This window comes from Taeniopygia guttata, chromosome 1A (assembly GCF_048771995.1).
Source record: "Taeniopygia guttata chromosome 1A, bTaeGut7.mat, whole genome shotgun sequence".
In the NCBI taxonomy this organism is placed as follows: domain Eukaryota; kingdom Metazoa; phylum Chordata; class Aves; order Passeriformes; family Estrildidae; genus Taeniopygia; species Taeniopygia guttata.
In genome coordinates, this window is record NC_133025.1 from 12,092,904 (window position 1) to 12,115,205 (window position 22,302).

Sequence of the window (22,302 nt, forward strand, 5' to 3'; positions counted from 1 at the left end):
ATGTCCCTGGAGGACAGAATACAAACCAGTATTCTTACACCACAGCAAGAAAGATCCAGGCTAAAGCTCAAGAAAAATTTTCCACTGTTAAGGAAAGACTGGGATAGCTTGCTTGGGGAAACCTGTTTCTCAGTGGTGGCTTGAAGCCACAGCTTAGCCCTCTCAGGCAATCCAATGCTGCTGTGGGAGCAGATTGCCTAGATAAATTCTTTATCTCTCTACTAGTCCCATTATTCTATGATGTGGTGATATAGTTTGAAGATTTTCATGTATTAAAACCTGAACAAATGTTGTTGCCAAATGCCTCAAATAAAGTGACAAACCTTGTATATTGCCTGAGCTCTAAGGCATGAAAGTCCCATCTACAGCACCATGACAGCTCAGCAGGTCTACGTGTTGGACTAATTAATGATTAATGCTAAGTATTTCTCATTGATGCATGAAGGTAGATTAGTTTTTATGGGTCACTTCAGTCAGCAGGAACAGTCCCTTGATGTGCAGTCCCAATTAAAAGTTACATAGTTTTATGCCAGGAAAACCACCTTACAGTCTCACCAGGTACTTTTTGTGTAAAGAAGTGCCTATAAATATTTCTAATTTTAAATCTTTACCTTGATGTTAACAAGCCTACCTAGTCTATGTTACTTGCTTAGAAGAGGTCTGGTTTTGCTTCAGATGATGGTATTTTTTTAGCTAACTATTCACCAATGTTTTGTGGAAATAGGAAGCTTCTGATGAAAAGCATACAAGTGGAACATACATTACTTTGATGATTAAGCAGCTCATGTGGGATGTAGGAGACCCAGGTGAAGTGTTTGTTCTTGCTGAACTGGCACACAGCCCTGATCTGGGCTTTTCCCCTTCCCAATGGGCACTACAGCTGCTGAGATTATGGGTCAGTTTTTGCAGTCTGTAAATATTTCTGATTTAATTTTTTTTTCATTGATAATAATGAAAATACCTAGTCCATGTTACTATCACTTGCTTCAAAGAGGTTGAAGCAGAAGACAAAAGGAGGCAGGAAGGGTAGGAAGAGGGGAGGACAGAAGAGGCACAGGTACAGGATTCAGCCTGCCTAATCCAGACAGTCTGTGGCTGTGGTAACTGAACAGAAGCTGAGTCAGATTTCAACATGGGGTCAAATCTGTAATCGGTACAAGATCCAGCAGCATGAATTTGGCAACCAATACAAGAATTCAGATTTGGGCTCATGGTTTTTGTTTACATCATGGAGATAAAGTCAAACAATTTGAAACTGCTTCTCATTGGATTTAATTCCTATTGGCAGTGGGAGTATTAATGATGAATGGTGGAGCATAAGGAGATGAAGGAGTTAACAGCCAGTTTGAGCCATATAATATTCAGTAATCACAGTATCTAGTTAAATTTTATAGGTTGATAACTGATTATTTGCCATTCTTCACTGGAAAACTCCTCACTGGGGAACATTTATTAAGACTACTGCATGCACAATATCACACTACTTGGAATTTTCCTACTTTTTAATTTTTTGTCAACACTGCAAAAAATTTAAAGCACCTCCAACAATAGCCTCCCTTTAACAGTGATTTCACATGAACTATCATAATGAAGGAGAAAGTTGCAGGAATGCAGAACAGAAAAAGCAGAGTTTCATGATTGATTCTGTCAATTCACAAAAATCATCTGCATTTTGCTACTACTGTATTTGGCTCAGTTACTCTCAGTCTCATTTTAAATCTTACCTGAAAATTTTGGGGGGGTCTTTTTAGTCTTTTTTCATTTAGTCGTCTTTTTTTTTTTTTTTTTTTTTTTTTTTTTTAACTGTCTTGGTTCATCATTTAAATCTGTGATGGCCCTGCAAAAGTCTTTGGGGCATGATTTGCATGATGTATTAAAACATGTACTATGTTTTATTCTTGTAGCAGAGCACACAATTTCTTCAAAAGGCCAGAAGTAGGAGAATAGTGCAAGCACTATTAAACCGTGAGCCACAGCCCCCATTGATGCGAGTTTGAAAGGCAATGGTACAGCCCAATTTAGGATTTTGTGCAGGCATTAACAGAGTATGTATGGGAAAAATTACCATCTGGAGATAAGGTCAAAAGTAAATGAGCCATTTCAGAAAGCAAGGAAAGAATGTCCCAAGCTCTGCAGTTTGTTAGCTGTTTAGTGCTATTTTGTAACTAGAACTAAAACTTACACTGTTTTTGTGCAAAAGAAAATATATGTGGATTATATCATTGTAGGCAGCGGAGTTTCCAGAGTAGGCTCAGGGTCAAGTGTGAATTGAGTTATTATTTTAGAAATTTGATGGTCTAAGTGTATCTCCCACCCCTCCACCTACTCCATCAATACAGTTTTAACAAATTTTATCTACAGTCCCATTTTTCCCCCATGACTCCCATTTTCCAGCTTAGTCATACTGACATTTCAGGCTGTGGGGTGGGTTAGCTGGAATTCCACACCCAGGGAACATTTGGCATGTGTGAAACAAAGACCATGAGCCAGTTACACATAAGCATAGAAACTCATATATGTGAAGTTAAAAACATTTATCACTGTTTTGCTAGACAGATGTATTACTAAACTTGCTGTTATAATTAACTTTGTACATCCAGATCTTTTTTTCTATGAAATCACCTTAAATTTTAAAATACAGAACAGTAGTAAAAATGGCTTTCTTTAACACCAACCTGTATCCGAAGTCTCACCAGATGTGCATCCAGGTCATTCTTCACTGTGAGCTCTTTAAAATACAATTTAACCTCTCTTTTTTTCTCAACTAACTTCAGCTTCAGAAAACTGATCTTTTCATCCATAACTTGCATCTTAGTATCTCCATTCCTACACAAGACCTCTTGCCTGTTTATTTTTTCATACAAAAAGCCTAGTTCTTCTTCTCGTTCTTTGAGCAAAAGACCACTGAAAATAAAGCCAAAATTTAAAGTTAATTTTTAAAAAAATTAGTCATATTCAGTATATTTCACTCAAGAACATAAAAAAGTTATTGTAAAATACAGTAATAATCTGTGATAATGTATGAAGCTTTCTCAATTATCATTTTAATCTAATGACAGCATTTTTAATAAGTAACAAAATAATTGCAATGTGAAAATTAGAAAACAAATTCTTGGAAAGGTAATTCACATAATTTTTAAGGTCTTCTGGCCTTCCACAGCATTTAAAACTGGATTAAGATCAGGGAGATCTAGATAATCTGCTTTTTTGCAGATGTCTTATCTGTACACAATGCACAAAGAGAGCAGGTGGCTACAAGTTCTGAAGACATTCAGTAGCCAAGATACCATATTTTTTGAATAATAGTTCTGAAGCATGACCATGATCACCACTGGAAAAACATTTACATAATGCAAAGCAGCACTGGCAGTGCAGTGAGGGGGACTGGTCATCAAAACAATGCAGTGCCACAGACCTTTAGCAGTCCTAATGAGGAGTGCTCATAAGCTGAAAAATATCGTTGCTTCATGAATGTCAGAATTAAACACTACCTTAGATCGAATTTACAAATGTACCTCTCATTTCGTTGCTCAATAGCCCTTTCATAATTTTTGCGTAGCTGCAAAATTTCCTCTTCAATGTGTGTGGCTGCAGCGGTAAGTCTGTCAATATTCAAATACTTTTCCTTTTCTTTATTCTCTATCATCTCTTGTTCAATTTTGGAATAATCCTTTTTTATCAACTCTTTTATTCTCTCATTCCTTTTAATCTTCAGATACTCATCCTGCAATTTTCTTTAACATAAAAGAAATGTGGGAATATTTTTATTCTTTCAATTTGAAATCAATTTCAGCAATTAAAAGCAGAGCTTAAATTTATTTCTCAAGTACACAAGGGCTCCTCTATGTCTCTGCTTCACAGAAGCTTTACAAGAAGAAGAAAGACATTCTGAGAGCAGATTTTTTTGCAAGTTCTTTCCCATTTGAAAAGAACTGGGTTCTGGCTCAAGAAAAATGCTATACAGGGAATATTGCACTACAGCTTTTTTATTCTCTACTAGGTAGCCCAAGTAGCCATAAAAAATAGTTTAAGAGCATAGGCATAAATTGTGATGAAAAGTCTTAATGTGTAGAAATCCTACCTTTCTATTTAAATAACAATATTTAAATTATTTTGTGGTTGTAACTCAAAGTTCTCCAAATCTATTGTTTATAAAACAGGGTGTCAAAACATCAACACAAGACAGAAAATTATTAGATTGCCCATTATTATTTCATCTGCCCATTTGATAGATGAAAAAAGAAACCAAAACATAGTGGGAGGTTAGCAACAAGATCACATAAAAATAAAGAACAGATCTCATTATTTCCAGCATCCTTGTTGATCACTGGATGATGACCCCTCAATAAAAGACAGATTCTTTCCACCAAATGCAGTATTTACTATCTCACAGCACAGAGTTTAGAGTTATTACATTTGATCTGTGGTATCACTTCTGGATCAAGACACAACATTATCTGCACTGGGTAGATATTCATGTCAATGTACAAAAGAGGTAGTGAAAGGAGAAGCAAAGTCTCCTGTTAAAATACAGACCTGCAGATGAAAGAGCCTTCCCTCATGGGCTCCATCACTAAATTGCTGATTTGCTGCATACAGGGCAGGGAGCTGCTTTCTTTCATTTCCCCCACATGTATAACACTTTGAGCACCACAGGCTATTACGGAATTTAATTAAACTTCTCTAAGTCAAGTTTCAGACTGGAAGTATAACATAATTGCAGAAATGCAATGTGTTTTAAATATTTTCTGAAAATTTCTTGCTTTACTTGGACTGATATTCTGTCCTCCAAATTGCATAGGCTGCAGTGAAGTCAGTGGTACTGACACTAAAGTCTGTTACTGGGATTTAAAATATTTTTCATAGGCAAGACAGTTACTGAAAATTCAATACTTCTGACTACTTTTAAATCTAGTTTTGCAGAGCCCAAAATATCTGTTGGATCTGTACCAAGCAGGCACATCAATAATAATATTTATATACTTCTGATATCTATACAAAATTTATGTCTTATTTGCATTTTTTCCCCCTTCTTTTATCAACTTGAGAGGCCTTTGAGGGAAGGCCTCAAAACTTTTACAACAAAATGTCAGCTTGTTCATCTTGACAAAATCACTTCAATCACTAAAGTTCTACCTCTTATTTAGGTATCTCTAGCATGACTTTGAAACCAAACTACTAGGAGATTCACAAAAAATACTTAGTGTATTCTTTGTCTGATTTAACAATTTTTTGGCACCAAATAATGAAGTTTTTAGAAAATCAAGTTATTTTTAACTACTCAATTTTGGTTTTCCTGTTTTGCTTACACAGTTGGCTATTCACTGTCTCCCTACTTGCCCAAGGACAGATTTCCAAGACATTGTAATTCTGTCTATATTGCAGAATTTCATCACTAGGATGATAAAAATATGGCAAAAAGGTATCCTCACTAAATAATGATCTAGGAAAAAAGAGAGTCAAAAGTACTAGCTATTCTGCCTCATTATCTTTGCTGTGAATTTAACCTTTTATTTTATGTATGACTGGAAATTGAAACCACATTTTATCTGAAATAAACGTTATGTAATAAACTTCAGTGGGAGTTTGAACCAAAATTCCCAATTTGTTTTAATTTCATAATCAGACAGCCATATTCCTAGCTAGTGACTCATTTAACAGTCTCATGCACCACTTCATTAGGGAATCATATGTGTCAGACCTCTTTTTCTCTAAGGACAGCAAATATGGGTGCAACGGTGTTGCTCACATTGAATGAAACAGCATGATAATGCAAAACCTGAGAGGTCCAAGAACTCTGATACAAAGAATGAGAAAGTGAGAGAGTAGCCAGACGAACTTCAAGACTACTTTCTGACAAGCAGTGATGCCCTAGCTAGTTGTGGAGTGTTAGTGAGATAAGAAATTGGAACAGATTATGGAGGGATATTTCTAAATGCCTTTGTTTTAATCAGATTTAAAAAATCAGGATAATAACTATCAAGGCTGATATGGGCATAACGGAAGATGGAATAGATTCCCTCCTAAGATTCTTTTCATCTTAAATGTCTAAAATTGTGGGCTACAGTGTACTTTAAACTCACCTTTCTCTGGTTATAACAGCATCTCTTAAATTTTGTATATTATTTTCTAGCAATTTTACCCGGTTTTCAGCTTCCCTTGCTTTCCACTGAGCAATACGCATCAAATCTATACTTTTATCCTTTTCAATTAGCATAAGATCATACATCCTAGTAAATCCTTGGAGTCTGAAGAAATGAGATGTGTGAAAGAAATAATTATTAGCATTTTAAGCTTGCGTTGCTTGGGTAAAAGTTGATTTAGAAGACTTTTTAAAAATAATGTATTGTTATTATTTTCTTACTCTTTTTGGTTTTCTTTTTTCATCTTTTTACAGGTGGTTAGTTCACGATCCTTTATTTTTAGTTCCTTAACAAGTCTTTGGAGTTCAATCTGAAATTTAAATAAAATTTAGCAAGCACTTTACATATATTAGAGAAACGTCTTCAGTGAAATTACCCAGAACAACTCTCAGATGAGAAACAGACAGTAAGAGGACATTATTATAAGAACTTTTTCTTATTATAATGGAATGTTTTTATTACAGAAACATAAAAAAGCACAGGTTTTCCATTTATATTAAGCTTACGATTACTATTAGTAATGTAGATAATTTGATGCTGCATCTTAAATGCGTGGTTCTCTCTCTCTGGAGTTCCACTGTTTCTACTGATCAGCCTGTTTCTGGATTTTTGATTCCAGTTGTGTTCAGTCCTCAATAGCCTGGGCCATCAATCTCAAATTAAGAGGCCTTTTCTCCCCTCCCACTGGTATCAGGAGGAACAGATTTGTATTAGGAAAAATTGGTGGATGATGGGTTGCAATTTTGGGCTTGTCTGTCTTTTCCTCAATTTGTATTATTTTGTTTTGTTTGTTTATGGACTGATTTTATTGAAGGCACAAAGCCCAACATGTTTATTTATTTTTACAGATGGTCAGAGATTCCCAAGATGGTGGAAGGGTAGCTTACCTAATTTATCTGATTACAGACATACATTTTGGAAACATCAATACCTTGTTTCCATATAGCAATTTGGTATTTAGCAAATTCTGTGTGACATCACAGCACACGTCATACCAAAAAAATGCAGGCAGCAAATACAATGACTAGTCATAGGAAAAGTTTTCTTTCCCTCTTTCTCTAAATCAGTATCATTGTTTATGCTTTGAAATGTAACAGAAAAATAGAAATTTCTGCCTCACTTTGCAATGAGTAGTAATTCAGTTTATCTTCTAATGTTCATACATTTGTAAAATAAACCACACAGTTTTACTTCTGGGAATCTCAGGTAGTCAGCTATTCTGCCTCTTTCTTTCAAATTATTCATTTTATCCCATGGGCTTGAAAGAAAATCACAGAATCTCAGAATCACAGAATGTGCTGAGGTGGAAGGAACCCACCAGGACCATGAAGCCCAACTCCCAGCCCTGCATGGCACCATTCCCAAGAGTCACCCCATGTGCCTGAGACCACTGTCCAAACATTTGTTGAACTCTGTCAGGCTGGTGCTGTGACCACTGGGAAACCTGTTCCAGTGCCCAGCCACCCTCTGAATGAAGAACCCTTTCCTATTATTAAACCTAAACATCCCTCAACACAATTTCAGGCCAATCCCTCAGGTCCTGTCACTGTCACCACGGAGATCAGTGTGTGTCCCTCCTCCTTTCACAAGGACCTCAGCTGCTCCTCACTCAGCTTCTCCTCAAAGCTGTTCACCATCTTTGTTGCCCTCCTTTGGTACTCTCTAAATGTCCTTTCAAATACCTTGTTTCAGTTGTGGAGTCATATTTTAACATACTGCACTGCACCACAAATTGCAATAAAACACCACAGTATTGTGAGTTTCCAGTGTTCCGGTGGAGCTTCAAAGCTAGGGTAGGAAATGAGTCCACAGGGCTCCCCTCACTAGTTATTTCATTTCTCCCTATACCAGCTGGTACTTTTGAACAGTCTTCCAATTATATAATTTTTTTACCTTGGTTTTCTGAACATCCCTGCATTTCAGTTGCCTCTCATCAGCTCTGAGCCAGGTCAGGTGTGTAAGTGTGGATAACTCATTTCTGCACTTTTCCTGCTCTTTGAAAAGCAAGCGTTCTGCAGCAATGCATTCTTCTAACATGCGGGCATCCATATCTGATATCATTTCCTAGAGAAGAGTACATTTTAATCCTAATGCAACAATGTATCAGTGTTGGCAAAACCAAAGTTGGAAATACTTTGGGTTTATCTGCAACGTAAACAAATATACAGACTACATAGATTTAAAACTGTAATAAATTACTGCTTTAAAACACCATGCACAATCCCTGTAATAACATTTCAGAATATATTATCACCTAGGAGCATTTCTGTTCCTCAGTCTAACATCTTTCAGCTATTGTCCATTGGACAGAATGTACATTTATAGCTATATAATCTTCAAGTAAGTTCAGTGTCAGGTCTTCAGCAGGAGGTATATGGAAGCTTCCTAGGCTCCACTGACTGTGAGTCTGTCCATGGCACACAAGTTACATATCCCAGAGAGTGCCATGTAGGCCCTGGAATGCATGTGTATCCAAATACAAGCAGATCCTCACTTGATAATGTTAATGAATTCAAACAAAACACATAAAGAAAATGGACATAAGGGTAAGAAGACAGCAGGTTTGACCTTGGAGGTACCAAGGAGGTATGTTTGAAATAGATTGCTTCTTATAAGGTCATTTATGTAGTGGCAGGTACTAATGCTCTTGTAAGGTAGCTATCTGCATTTCTACACTCTGAATGGCTGTGCTGCATACAGACAAGCATCCACAAATGACAGAACTGTGAAAATGAAAAATCTTAATGTATAAATGCTGAATTTTCATTGTTGCAACAAGACACGGTTTCATAGCCAAAGGAAATGTATAACAATATATTTCTAGCTGCAGTGCCATCAACAACATTTAGAAAGACTTAAACTAGAAAGCAGATTTGCTTTCTACCTTCTAGTATATGGCCAGTAACATCAAAAATTTTTTTAAAAATGAAAGATAAGTGGTCTTTAAAACTGAAGAAATAGTATTGCATTTTCTCACCAGAAAGCTGCAGCTAGAAACTCCCATTATTTTTTTCTTCAAACAGTTCCTTTATTCTCATGATAGAAAACCAACTGTCAAAATGAAAAAATATGAGAAAGCAGAATTCAGCACCTGTTCAGCTAAATCTCTCTTGACTGTTTCGATCTCCTCCTGCAGTTCTTGTCTTCTTTCTAATAATACTGCATTGTTTTTTGAGTTAATTTCTGCCTACAAAAATAAACCAAGCACATAGTGATGCAAATAAAATATTAGGAAAATTCCAACTGCAGATAGTGTATTAGAAGTAGTTACACAAATTAAGAAATTAAATTTCTCTCATCTTATAATCGCTAATACAAGAATGCTTAATTAAGTAGTTCCTCAGCAACTAATTGAAGCTTCTCAAATTTTTCTTTCAAGAACTATGAACACTAAACTTCAAAAATTTAGAAGGTTTATGGTTTTCAGCAACTAAATTGTCATTAAAAAAAAAAATAAACACAGAGAGAGTATATAAAAATATCCCCTAAATTCACAGAGGATTTTCAGAGTGAAATGCTGAGCTTACTAAAGGAAAAAAGAGTTCACATTTACATAGAATGAATATCACATTTTTTTCTTTTTATCACTATAGTAGGATTTTCATTAGGCCCTAGAAAGTAAAATCTAATAACACAAACTTTTCTGTATTATTTTTTCATGTACATTAAAGGAAAATTCATTTATTCAATCAGATTTTAACATTAAGTATGTGAAGGAATACATAAAAATAGTACCTCTGTTTAAAATGTATCTGACCAATCTCACTACAACTACTTACATGATGTAACTTATAAGACAAAAAGCTGTACTAGCCTCACTGTGATTGACTTTGCTTAAAATTTCTTTGTGGTTATAAGAAAGCAAGAAATAAATGCATCAGGCTAACTATGAAGACATATATTGCCTCTGTGTAATTGATGGGGACAAACAATTTAGTGGGAACTGCTGTGATAGGGTAAGGCATATTAATTTTAAAATAAAAGAGGGACAATTAGATATAAGGAAGAATTTTCTTCAACAAGGGTAATGAAACGGTGGCACAGATTTCCCAGAGAGGTGGTTGATGCCCTATCTCTGGAAACATTCAAATCCAGGTTAGACTGAGGTCTGACTAACCTGATCTAGATGAAGCTGTCCCTACCTATTGCAGGGGTTTGGACAAAATGACCTTTAAAAGTCCCTTCCAACCCAAATTACTCTAATTGTAAATCTGTAATTCATATGGATGGGAAAAAATTACATTTAAGTAATACAATTTAAATTACAACACACCTGGAAGATATTCAAAGATAACAAATACAACCCTGTGCTATCTTGCTCAGATCTCAACCAGATGTTAGGGTTCACTATAAATCAATACTGATAGGTGGATGTTTTGCATTTGTTATTTTCACTTCTGTGATAGTATTGTAAAATTAAATTCTGTTCACTTGCATTATGGTAAAGGGAAACCAGAGACACAGTAAAGGTCAAAGTGTGGAGTTACTTTAGTTGCAGCTGCCAGCTCTGAGATTTAATTTGACTTAGGTTTACTAAAATGTCAGTAAAGGCTGTCCTAAGAAAGTGACTTTTGGTCTTGTGTTGGGATCAAAAATAGCTTTTATGTGGAGCATATATTAGTTAGCACTTCTGCTGTGTAAAAATAAAAGGCTCATATAAACATCTTTATCTATTAGGGACTTCTGTTCACATAAGACAGGGCTAAACTTAGGCACTTTTGGTTGTCTCTGCTTTGGCCTGACCAAAGAGAAGGCCCACATGGAGAGGAGCAGCAGCTCTGCTCCAGGCTGGAGACAGCAGGACCAGCAGCTCGCTTTCACACACAGTTTTGGTGTTTAGCAATAGCTGACCTTTCACAACTTACTAACGGGGAAAGCACATTTAAAGGAAGTGTTCCTGTAATTTCCTTATTCTACAAACCAGTCATCCTGCACTTAGCATATGATTCAGAAAAAGAAATTTGGGGAACCACACTGATGTGCTGCTACTTCTGCAATCACATATTTATATAAACAATTAATTATTGTGATTTTTTAAACTTTGAATCACAATGAATAAATGTAAATCTGGGGGTTTAAGTAGTTAAAGAAATTTCATCTACTTAAAATACTGTTTTTTAGATTTTTGCTGGGTGTGCTCCCAAGTTTTACAAATTAAAATTGTACAAATATAGCAAAAGCCAAGCAGAATCAAGTTGGCCACTTGACTCTTCCTTACTGCAGTACTGTATTTCAATGCAGAGAAGCAGTGATTTCACATTTGCTCTTCTAAAAGAGCCAGGAAAGGAATCAGAGAAAACATGGAGCATGGGAGGATGGGCTAAAACAACTCTATTGCTGTTGCTATTTGCATTAGAGTAGTACCTTGCAGCTGCTGGAGTAAAATACTGATCAGAATTCCACTTCTGTCTCATGGCATTGCTTTTCCCTTACTCCTCATGATGATGCTATTTGTAACACACATACAAGGTCTTGTCCTTCCACAGGGTGAAGGATTTGGGCTGTGATGGGTTTGGATCTCACCCCAGACTGTGAACTCTAACCACAGCTGCTCGTGAGTTATGGTATTTGATTTAGCATTACATGTTTTTGAACAATTGTGGTTCTCCATCCAGGAACATTTTCTCAATGGGAACACATGCAAAAAATACCAACTCCCAGATTCTCTTAGCTGATACTGAACAGAAACTCTTTAAGCTTTAAGATCAAAGTCTGGAATATGAGTCAGCCCTTTAATCATTATTTAAGGAAATTCAATCCAAAACTTTGTTTTGTAGCTTTAGAGCTTTCCTCCCTTCTCCCAGGTGAGCTTATGGTACTAGGTAATACACATGTGAATTCAGGAGGAATTTCAAGGGAGACAAAAAATATTGTTTAATAATATTAAATATTATCAAGTAATAATTGAAGTTGTTTAAATAGCAAAGCCAGGTATATATGAGGTTTGATATGTATAGCTATTTTTAAAACTTTACAATTATGTAAGACTCTTTTCTGCCCTAAATTGCTTAGCAGGACCAATAAAAATTTGAAGGACAGTGTCAAGGTAGGAAACATCACGTGCTGTGAAAAAACATTCACCTGACTAAACAAGATTAATTTTAAATGACTCAGAATCTAGACTGAGCAAGGAGAAAGGACAGGAGAAAATATACATAAGAAAGAGAGAATGAAAGAACCAGTGATAAGAAAAAGAAAATTAAAAAAAAATTATAAACCAAGTAAATTTTAAAGAAATAATTGGAAGCAGAAAAGAAAGAAAATGCTTTGAATACATAAGCAGAATAGTACTTCCTTTTAAAATTATTATAGTCAAAAGACTGTAAAACAGAAAAGAGTAATGCATTATTGAAAGAGGAATGGGTGAAATCCTAAAGAAAGGAGGAAATGAGGAAGATGAAATAACAGTCTTCCCCTTTTCCCTTGTAGGACTGTCAAGAGATTTCATAGAAGTATTTCTTAAAAGAAAATTTACAATCTTTATGATCAATGCATTTATACAAACCTCTGATTTGAGTCTTTTATGCTTTGCCTTATCTCCTTCCAAAGAATCCCAAATCTCTTTCAGTTGTAACTCTATTGTTTTTAAACTTTTCAGTTCTTTATCTTTCTGTGTTTGATGGTGACTGAGAATATCTTGCTTATTTTTGTTCTCCAAGATACATTTATTTAAATTATTTTCCAGAATTTGTCTATATAGATAGACACAGAATTTTAGAAACAGGTAACTTAATCAAGACATATATGTAAACAGGCACAACTATTTTAATGGGTTTTGAGTACCTCATGACTATGGTTCAGCAAAGACCAACTTGTAAGCTACTTACAAAAATTACCTTAAAAGGTAGCATTTTTATAACTATAATCAATTATAATACCCTAATTATGTCGTTGAGGTCTCACAGTCTGTTCTATATATGCTAAAAATATCAGCTAATCTAGTACATATAGGAAGAAGAAAACATTTTTTAGTATAAGGGAACATTTCAAAATAAGATGCCATGGGCCTTCAATACAAAGCTTGAAAGGCAAAAGCATTGTTGCTGAGCATATGGCCAGAATTACAACTATACATCTCCCTCTGCAAAGGAGGAATCATTGCAAGTTTGCCTTCAACCTAACAATTTTACTTTACCAAGTAAATATAAAATTATAATTGAAGGGAATATTAAAGAGACAATTAACCAATCCCCACTGAAACTCAGGACTACATGAGGGAAGACATCTATGACCCTCATTTGAAAATGAAAATACTGGCATACTTTATTGTTCTTCAAATTACTTTCAGTAGGTTACACAGGAAAGAAAATATGTTCACTAAAGAGAGAAACTCTCTAAAACATTTCACTTTTAAGAGCAAAATCTAATAGGATTTTATAAAATGCTTATGCTTTTTTGATGTTCTTCTTCAAGCCAGATCTTAGATTCCAGATTCCAAATTTTTATATAAAAATTTTGGAAGTGAAAACCAAGCCTGATCATTTATAATTTACACTGGTTGCAGCATAAAACTTGAAAATAGAAGCAACAGCAGAAAAAAGAAATAAACTTTTCAGAACAGAGAATTGTTCACTCTTCCCATGTGGCTCATGTCTCTAACCTGTCTGCTAGGATGGCTAATTCCTTCTCTGCATTAATTTCTATTACTTTTGTCAAATTAATGCATTCTCGTTCATTCTTTTGTATCAAAGTTTGTCTCTCATCCAATTCCTTCATTACATCTTCTTTCTCTTGCAAAATCTCTTCAGTCCTTTTTTCAGTGGCTTTCAGGGTGCTATTCAATTCTTCTATTTGGTCATTAAGGGCTTCATTCTTCTTCTCTGCATCACTGTGGATATATTTTAACAAAGCACTAAGGGTTACATTTTCCACATGCATATGTAAAAGACAAAACATAAGTTGCCAGTTTTTGTGGACGTACAAAATAATTTCAAAACAATGTATGTCAAATGTTTGACAGCAGACAATGAAAGACTTCAAATTCAATATAGTCCAATAAAAATTCAGATAGCCATGGGGTATCTGCACCTAAATGACAGCTTAGCACCATGATTATATTAAAAAGAGTTCTAGTAAATTGATTTCTGTTCACATTACTGATACATGGGTGTGACATTTCTAAATATTCTTCCTAAGAACTGGGAACTCTGGTTAGTTTATTCTGTGATGTAACACAAATATGAAGACTCATTTAAATATTTCATTAATAGCAATCTGCACAATGTAGATTTTAGAAATTGCTTGACACTAAAGAGCAAACTTCTTAGATTTATGATGGCAGAGTTGCATTAAACAGAGTAGTGAGGAAAACATAGAAGAAAACCATCATACAAATTTTAAACCTGAGAAATTTAACAGTCAAACAGTTTCTGTGTTACAAACAGGGACTGGAAGCAGAGTTGCATTAAGCAAAGTAGTGAGGAAAATGTAGAAGAAAACCATCATACAAATTTTAAACCTGAGAAATTTAACAGTCAAACAGTTTCTGTGTTACAAACAGGGACTGGAAGCAGGAGACACAAACTTCAATGTAAGCCTGTGCATAAACGGGGTACAAAACCCTTCATTCATCTGGATGGCAGCTGGACCACTGGGATCTGTGAGTGACCTGGCTGAAACTGCACAGTGCTAATTTGATTTTACACTTAGAGAAAACAGCACATGCCATGTTTCAGAGGAGAAGAACCCCAGCTTCATGAGAGAAAGAAAAGACTGGCTGCTGGATTGCATCTCCTCTGGTTAAGTATTAGAGACTGCAACTCATGTCAGTACCTTAGAGCGAAGCACCTGTGACTCCACAGCTGGTACAGAAAGACTAAGGGAGAAAGGGTTTGTAGCTCAGGCCACACTGCCAGCTGTGGAAATCCTAATTTTAATCAACAACTACCCTCAATCATTTCTATAACCAAGGGATGAGAAGAAATCATACATATATATATTAATGTATATAGAATTATTTATTAAAAACATACATTTTTTTCTGAATCAACTTCTCAGTTTCTTTTGCAAGTTGCTTTGGAACACCAAGGAGCCTAACTAGCTCAGCCTAGTAACAAAACAGAAAGTTATGATTAATAGCCTCAAAAGTTGATGAGTTTTTGTAGCAGTAATGTTGGATGTTCTAAAATTTAGAACTGCTGTGAAAATTGGTAGGGAGCACTTTTTAATTGCTTGAGTTTTTCCCAGAGAATTATAGCTCCTACTTTTAAAACTGAACATTGATGTTTACAATTTTAGTGTGTCTGCAAGATAAAAATTATGCTTGAATATTATCGATACATCTTAGAATGCTATTTATACCACGGAAAGAAGTAGATCCAGGCATGTTTTTAATTCCCAGCATAAATCTGTATTAACTGTAATCTGAGCAAACTAAAATAACACAACATAAGTAAGATGTCTTTATAGAAACCACTTTCTAATCAAAATCACGACCCTTATATTTCTTAAAGGAGCAATAAGGATATGGCCCAGCAGCATGTTTCATGCCTATTGAAAAATGGTCTAATATTTAATATAATGGCATACTGAATTTGGGATGACAACATCCAGAAGATTCACTGCTCCTTTGGGCAAAACACGTACCCATACACACACATGCACACGCACTCACAGATACATAGGCACAATTAATTTTGTGTTACTTTTAAATAAGTCTGCATCTCCTGAAGCTTTTCCATTTCTTCCTCATCTGTTAATATCAGCTTTTCTTTGGATGAAACAGCTTCTTTTATTGAATCAACTTCTGCTTTCTTCTGGATTACTTCTTTGCTGAGCTGATCACAATTTTCTTTCAACTGTTCAATTTTATCATTTTTCTTTAAAAAATGAAGTAAAAGACCAGATTATTTGTATTTTCCCTTTTACATTTTGCAGGCTTCTGATAACACAAACTCACTAACACTGAATGATAATAACATTTTTAGTGACAAGATATGAAATTAAATTTTTTTACCAGATGAGTATTTCTTCGATCAATACTAACAGAATGTTATTTCCAACAAAGCCACATATATTCTTCAGGATTTGTGACTACAAATGTATTTTTCATGTTCACATCATAGAACCAAAAGCCTCCAGCTATTTTTACACACAGTATGCATTTGCTGAACATAGTAAACATTTTCTTGGGTAAATAAAAAAATCCAGATCTTTTCTGAATCAGTTATTTACTGCTTGCTCTAGGTATCAAAATTGAAGATATAATATAACTCATAAAATATATTTATTTTAAAATCTATTTTTCAATGTATTCTATTTAAAATAAACTCTAGAAATGCACGCTGAGAAGACATTTTCAACGATTTTTTAAATGTTAGTTAACAGAACATAAAACATTGCTTTTCTTGTGTTTTGTTCTTACCTTTTCTTTTGACATTTTTTCATATTCATTTTCCAGAAGCTTTTTTTCTTCTCGCAAACTACAGTAAAAATCAAAGCAGAACTAAATATGTTAGTAATAGGATAATCATTACTGTAATATAGTAAATGGTAAGAAAGTATGAAAGCCTGTCCCATGTTAGACTAAAAAACATGGTGCATTAGCATGAAAGGTGCTCAGATTTAAAGCAAGTTTTCTGTCTGGTAACTGGACTGGATGTGTATATATGGAGGTGGACACACCATTTTCTACAGTGCATACATCTAAAAATTTGAATTCTGATTTTTCTTAGTCTGACTACTGCCTGCAGGGTCCATTCATGCCTCACTCACCCTTGCCTTTTACTAGTGGCACCCTGCACTCTTCAGAAAATAAAATGTTAACGAGGAAATGTGGCAAAAGGAAAGAGGAGGTGGGTAATAAATAGCCACAAAGACATCAAATATCAAAGAAAGTGCAGTTGCTAGTGAGAAACCTTCTTCTTCCTATGAATGCTTTCACAGACACATTTACTCTTCGGATAACTGTAAGAGAAGCTCCTCAAATCTGGACTGGATCCTCTGGGAAAAAAAATCCTGAAAAGTGGCAGGAGTTATAGGCTAAGCCAAAGGAATATGGTAGAAAAGTAAACTGAATAGCCCCAGTGATCTTAACCTATATCCAAAACTAAATTACAATTTAATTTCAGGCAACAATTGGGACAGATGCTAAAGAAGTGAGGAAGGAAGAAAGGAAAAAACAAGAAAGCTCTTAGATCTTGTGGGTATTTAATAACCCTGCCCTGAGAAAGATAAAGGAATGGTTATAAAAAGGGAGCTCAACCAACAAGCTTGTTAGATTTCCAATAGGGAGCTTCTTGGTAATAAATAAATACTGCCAAATACAAAAAACGGTCCCTACTGAAGGTACATCCCCAGTGCATGCACAGAATAGTTCTGCACCTATAGTAGGTAAATGGGCTACAGCATTCTGTATGCTATCACAACCAAACAACTTAACTGAGTCCTCTGTCCCAGCTATAGCGAAGAATTCTGTGCTTAAATTTATGTTTTTAACTCCAGTGGGAGGATGTGCTGGTCAAGTTTTGTTGAGACCCAGGGCAGCCTGGTAAAGTAAATAACTCTTTAAATTAGGGAAGAATTAAGAGAAAGGGACAAGCTTCCACAAAACACTTGTGTCACTTGGAGCTGTAACAATGGCAGGGGACTCCTGGGCATCTCCACCCACCCAAAGCAGCTATTACAGTTATATACAGTTATAATGTGGCTGCTACAGAAAAGAGGCAGCTGATTGCTACTTCCTCTTTTTCTTCTGAAACCTTCCAGCAGCAAGACTTGCATGGTGGTGATGGCTCAGGTTTTAGAAAGTGTGTAGTCATGGGAACAGAGATCAGTCTCCCAGCAGCCAGCCTCATGAAGGACCATCCCTAGGACCTTACGCTCAACCCTTTAGCAGTGCTGATTTAAGATTCCCTCCTCCATGCCACCACTCCCACTCTTTCAATAAATGCTTTCTTATATTTGAGTCTTCCAACCAAAGGAGTGAAGCTTGTACCTGGAAGTCTCTGGCAACATATTTCTAGTTAAGGAAAGGAAATAGTGAAAAAAAGAGAACTGGGTTGGTGGTGTTGCAATATAAACAGAACAAAACAAAACATCTCGCATGAATAAGAAGCTCCTGCTCAGATGAAGAGCAAAGAGAAAAAAGACACAGAGTAGATATTGTTGATATATAACATGCATGATATTTGTATGGGTAGACTACAAGTATGCCTCTACAGGGACTGGTAAAGACTAAAAACTAATTTGAATGCCAGCATTTGAACACTCACAGAGTGAATGAGTTTGCAAAACAAAATCTTTTTAAAGACAAAAGTTGAATTTAAATCAATCTTTCTTCAAAACTGAGAACATTAATTTAAAAAAAAAAAATTAAATTCCAAAATCATATTTCAACCCATTTCTAATTGAAATCCTTGGGACCAGCATAACCACACTAAGGATAATATGCCCACTTTGGACAAATATCTATAATGGTTTGACTGCCACAAAATATTATTAAATCTGTTCTGTGCAAAATGATTAAAGAGGTAGTGCAGAGCTTGTGGTTAGTCCATGCTGTGCCCTCTTTCATATCATGCTGGACGATCAAAAGAGCAACACCAAAGATCAGGAGGGAGAGCAAAGCTGACACTGTTTTCTTTTGTCACATTCCTCACTCATGAAGACAGATTCCTGTGGAACCATTCCAGTTTCACAACAAAGACTTTTCCATCCAGTAAAAGTAAAATGATTTGAACGCTTCATTTTCTGTGACAAAAACAAAGGCAACAGTGAATGACAAGGGCCAAGTTACCTAAATAGGTGCCAGATCAACTACTTCCACACAAAAACCGGTGGAAGAGTGAAAAGAAAAAATGGGTAAAAAGAAAAAAGTGAAATCTCTCCCTTTTGAGCAGTGAGTTTGATCCAGCTGCCCACAGCCATATGCCAGGCAGCCCTATGCTAGCATCCTTACTTCAGGGCTTCCTTACTGTCAGGGATAAAAACTGGGACCTCCAAAGGGCAGGTTATCTCACATTCCAGGTAGCTGTTTTAGGATGACATAAATTACCAGTTGAAGATAGCATATACCTCTCTGTGGACTCTAAAGGAGAGGAAGGATAATTGACACATATTTAGAAATCAAATAAGATTCTTCAAAGAATTTTAAGTATAGTGATTTAATAGATGAACACAGAAGCTTAATGTAAGATAAGCAGAGAAATTTTGGTTTTTCTATTTAGCATTTGAATCTTTTAATCTGTATTATATGGATATCCTCATGACCGTTTTACTTAGACATCAATGACAACAAACAAAACAACTGCAATTGGCATTAGGCATTTAAATTTCTCATTATTTTATAGCCCTTCCCTGATGGATGTATTTTTTAAGATCATATGGATTTTATTATTGCCATTATTGTGCCTCTAACAATACACCCAGTGGAAAGAAGATAAAAACACTTAAGTTTAAGCATTAATGTGTGCAAATGTTTCTAACATTGCTCTTCTTATTTTCATGAAGCCAAATAACAGTTCTGTACATGAAAAGCTGTCAGAGGTGCAGTTGTAATGAGTTAATAAAAGGCAGTTGGAAAACTGGGTCGTTAATAAAAACACATTCCAGATTTTTCCCTAAGAGACATTTACAGCTGCAAGCTGACACAGAAATAAAAAAAATTAAGACAGGAGATTAGGAAATGTAGTGGTAGTTGTCAACAGAAGTCCATTTCACTTCCTCAGCTCACAAAATAACCACAACACTGTTAGCATTAGACGTCCCATCATGGAAAAAAGTGAACTCCTTTAGCTACTCTCTCTTAGAGCTGTGATTGCTTGGAAATCCACAGAAGGTATTTGGCACCTCACAACTATAGTCCAGTGACCACAGGTAGACATTATCACAGCTGACAAGCTGCCAGCATGAGCTTCCTGTAAGGCTATGAGTGGTAATTAATTTTTAGGTACCAGAAAATGCAGTCACAAGACCAGCTGATAACAACTTCAGCTGTGGTGCTATTTATTTTACTTATGACCTGTAATTCTTTAGTAGAGAAGCTATGGATAACAGCTTAACTTTTCACTTTCTAATTATTGAGTGACTAATACAGAAATATTTACAAGTGTTGAAATAGTTTTCCTTATTTGCAATGCTTCTACAAGGAGAAAATCAGTTTTGCAATCCTGACTTGCACACAGTTGCAGAGCACTTCAGTGAGGAGCTGTTTTGTTACCTGAACTGTGAGAGATGGAGATTGGACCTAGGCTTTGAAATAAAACTGTTTCAAGCATCAGGCACCTTTAATTTCACAAACTCTTGTTATAGATAAATTTAGAACAAATTAATTGCTTACTTTTAAATGAAGTGTTTAGATGATAGATTTAGATTTAATATTTATTATTTCTCACAGTAAACTACCGTTGATAAATTGTGTAATAAAGAAAAGCAGTTCTTTATTTTCTCTCATAAACCATAACTCCAAGCCTCACACGAACATTAAAGTGAAAAGTCTCCTTGAGCCAGAACAAATCCTTGCTGATCACACTGATTCTTTCCTTCTTGTTCCATGAATTTGATTTTTTGATCTATATTCTTATTCTATTCTACTTGCTGAGGCTTCTTATCAATTATATGAATAAATTTCATGGCTCTCAATGCAATTTTAGCAGAACTGAGTGGAGATGACTCTTTTTCCCTTTATTACCCTTGCCAAGTAGTTTTGGAGAGGAAGAATACTCCCAGAGTCAGCTCAGACTTTGGGATGGTGGCCCAAACTTCATAAGCTCAGCAAAATCCTTCCAACCCTTGTTCTCCTCCTGAGCTCTCAGGCAGACACACCAGCAATGAGCCCAGTACATCCATATGGCAGAACAGACTGCAAACTGGAAGAGGAGGCACATACAGTGGGAACACATCCCATCCATGCAGTCACCCTCAGGGTGACTTCCCTTACAGCTGAAGTGTGTCAAGAAATACACTTAATAGCTCATGTACCTATTCAAACTATGAAAAAAGTCACAAAATTCCTGAAAACCTGATGATAATTAAATTGCTGAAAGCAATTTATTTTGGAAATGTTGACTACTCATTGGAACAATAAATAATTAAAACAGAAGATGAAATAACATCTTCAGATGTTCAGAAAGGTCTGGGGAAAATGTTTACAGAGGCAAGCAAATAGGAAAATAAATAGGAATAGAAGAATATGGAATATTAAGAGAACTTAAGACTTTTGCTAATGTTATGGCATATCTGTATGACTCCTCATCATTGTTGTCAGATTTGAATCTGAGTGCAAAACAGGTGCTAAGTACTCTTAGATATCAGAGAAAGTGAATTAAGGCAGGAAATAAAGGCATCAGAGATAAGAGGGATGCTTCAGAGTAATAAAAGTTTACAGAAACAGGGGAACAGAGATCTGCAGAACGAGGGAAACAAGATCAGATTTCTCACTTCCATCTCAGCACTAGGTCTGAGTAGACATTCTAAAAAAGGGATAGAGCAGTAGATAAGAGACATAGATAAACCCTTCAAAACCTTCCCCCTCCACATTCCCTGCCTGCTATACATACAAAAAAAATAAACAACATGTTTGTTTTCAGAATGAACAGCCATTAGTCATAATTCCCAAAGAGAAATTTACTTGTGAGTGCCAAGCACAGCTGGAACTGTATTAACACAGTTGGACAACAAGGGAAACTGTGTTCCAGAGAGATCAAGGGCCAAGAGAGGTTGGGCCATGACTTTTATCCTGAGAAATTAAGGAAACCAAACAGCGACCTAACAGCAAACTGCAAACTTCTAATACCTTCGATGCAGCTTCCCTCCCCTCTGTCTCTGACATTGTCCATGCACCAGATATCACAGAAATCATTGCTTTACTCTTTGGATAAAACCAGCAAGCATATGGATCTTCATTTTACATCAGTGTTACTATTAGATCACCTGCTACTCATAAATCTGTTCTGAACATTCATGTCACTGTCTTTCACAGGCACCAAACTCATCCCTTCATTACAAACATGTATTTAGAGAAATCATCTGGTTTTCTTCATAGTCCGTTTCTCATTTTTCCACTACATTCACTCACCCATTCTTCACACATACTGTGCTAGTCCTGTTTGTTCTAGAATCAGTATAATTTCTCGAATATTTCTGGAATTTCTCTCCCAGTAAGCAAATCCACATATAACCAAGGCACATCCTTCTCACTCCACACCCACAGCACTCATAA

At 35.7% G+C, this 22,302-nt stretch overlaps 1 protein-coding gene across 4 annotated transcripts in view; it reads right to left on the minus strand.

Moving 5' to 3' along the window:
• CCDC146 (coiled-coil domain containing 146) overlaps window positions 1-22,302 on the minus strand; it is a 67,803-nt gene that overhangs the window by 7,783 nt on the left and 37,718 nt on the right. For all 4 annotated transcript variants that reach the window (XM_041713757.2, XM_030263745.4, XM_072919374.1 and 1 more), the window contains 11 exons: window positions 16,507-16,564; window positions 15,788-15,961; window positions 15,116-15,189; window positions 13,744-13,971; window positions 12,649-12,835; window positions 9,235-9,330; window positions 8,037-8,207; window positions 6,365-6,453; window positions 6,084-6,248; window positions 3,516-3,734; window positions 2,676-2,904 (listed from right to left, as the gene is read on the minus strand). In XM_041713757.2, the coding sequence (XP_041569691.2) occupies window positions 2,676-2,904; window positions 3,516-3,734; window positions 6,084-6,248; window positions 6,365-6,453; window positions 8,037-8,207; window positions 9,235-9,330; window positions 12,649-12,835; window positions 13,744-13,971; window positions 15,116-15,189; window positions 15,788-15,961; window positions 16,507-16,564 (1,690 nt within the window). The remainder of the gene's footprint in view (window positions 1-2,675; window positions 2,905-3,515; window positions 3,735-6,083; window positions 6,249-6,364; window positions 6,454-8,036; window positions 8,208-9,234; window positions 9,331-12,648; window positions 12,836-13,743; window positions 13,972-15,115; window positions 15,190-15,787; window positions 15,962-16,506; window positions 16,565-22,302) is intronic.